At 41.9% G+C, this 1,455-nt stretch overlaps 1 protein-coding gene across 1 annotated transcript; it reads left to right on the top strand.

Annotated features, from left to right (window-relative positions):
* Positions 1–575: 575 nt before the first annotated feature.
* Positions 576–1,085, top strand: PCYB_006310 (hypothetical protein; the record flags this gene model as incomplete). The annotated part of the gene is made up of 2 exons (XM_004228052.1): positions 576–630; positions 730–1,085. 2 exons carry the CDS (start codon positions 576–578, stop codon positions 1,083–1,085), a joined length of 411 nt encoding a protein of 136 aa, XP_004228100.1.
* Positions 1,086–1,455: the final 370 nt, after the last annotated feature.

The following is a 1,455-nucleotide window of genomic DNA, read 5'->3' as shown; positions in this document are numbered from 1 at the left end:
GGGTAAGCAATTAAGGAGCAGTATATGAATAGAAAATATTGTCTTCATTTAAAATGTTTCACTTAAAAACGAATTGAACTTGCGATATACTTTACTCGTTCTATAAAATTTCCAGTTTATTGCCGTGAAAATGTTTTGGCAATCAGTCACCTGATAAGCGCAAGTGGGTCTGCAGAATTGTCACATGCCGGGAAAGGGTTGAAAAAAATGGTGAAACGGATGGAAAAATATTGCGAAGAAAATTCGAACAAAAAGCGAAAAAAACACCAAGGATTGTAACACACTGCTAACGAATTTGAAGAATGCTGCAAAATTAGGGCGGACAAATTGAGGGCAGTAGCCAGCTGGCAACAATCATGTCGTTTATGTGCAACGCGCGGCTCTGCCATGCTGGGACTTTCAATTCCATTTTTGAGACTTTTGCCCATGGTTCCCATTATGTTTCATCTCGCGCTGATCCAAAAAAAAGGAGAAGCGCATTCCCCGCTTGATTTAACACCACTTTTTAGCAAGTTCGCACCCCTTACCACCATGTCATACGTACACATCTCGAATGCGCAAATAACAACGTGGACATGATTCTCTTTCTGCTATACGAATGCGCAATTAGACATAACCAACTAAATGCTAGTGGAAATAGCCCCCTTATGTGAGCCATACAGAATAAGCATTGTGAAGCTGTAAAGGAAGCGCTACTTTTCGACTACCTTTTATATGGCAAATTATAAGCACAGTGGAAAAAAAAAAAACGAAAACTGTATGAACATATGAGGAAAGATTTTTTGCAAATTTCGCTCGTGAAGGACATATACCATCTAAGAGCCCATGTCAAAAATAAAATCAACTTGATGAATTTTTTCGGGATCATTTTCTCTGACAGTAATGATGGCAGCTTGGGCAATGGCGACAGTAGGCAGCATGTAGGAGGTGCTATTTTAAACGGCAAGGGAGAAACGTGGGGGAAGCAAATTCTCCTATACAATGAAGCCAAAATAATCGACCTACTGAAGAAAAACGAAATCGACAAGAGCATTCTGTCGGAGGCCTTCACGCCCATGACGAAAATATTTTGCACCTCGTTCTGAGCCACCCCATGTCAAGTGTGCTTTACGAGCAGGATGGGTGCGCGGTGACTGCCATGAGGGGCGACATGTGCAGCGGCGCAGCCAACCGTGGGAACAGCGCACCCAATAGTCACAACGACACAGCGTTCACGACAAACCTAGGGTACGCAAAAATAATTCAGGTGTGCATCCACCAGTTGCTCATTAACGAAAAAATAAAGTAAAAACGGGGAAAGCGAAGAAGAGGCCATTATAAGGATAAGAGAAATTGGGCTAAACTATTTTGGAAATTCATTTGAGGATGGCAAAACATCAGGAGAAGAAACTCATTCGCATAATGACATCACCGGGATTAACATTTAGGAGTGCTGCCTCCTTATAAGCAAATGGG

The sequence above is a fragment of the Plasmodium cynomolgi genome, assembly GCF_000321355.1.
Source record: "Plasmodium cynomolgi strain B DNA, scaffold: 0959, whole genome shotgun sequence".
Lineage (NCBI taxonomy): Eukaryota > Apicomplexa > Aconoidasida > Haemosporida > Plasmodiidae > Plasmodium > Plasmodium cynomolgi.
Note: the sequence above shows the minus strand (reverse complement) of the source record. Positions and strands in the feature narration are given on the sequence as shown.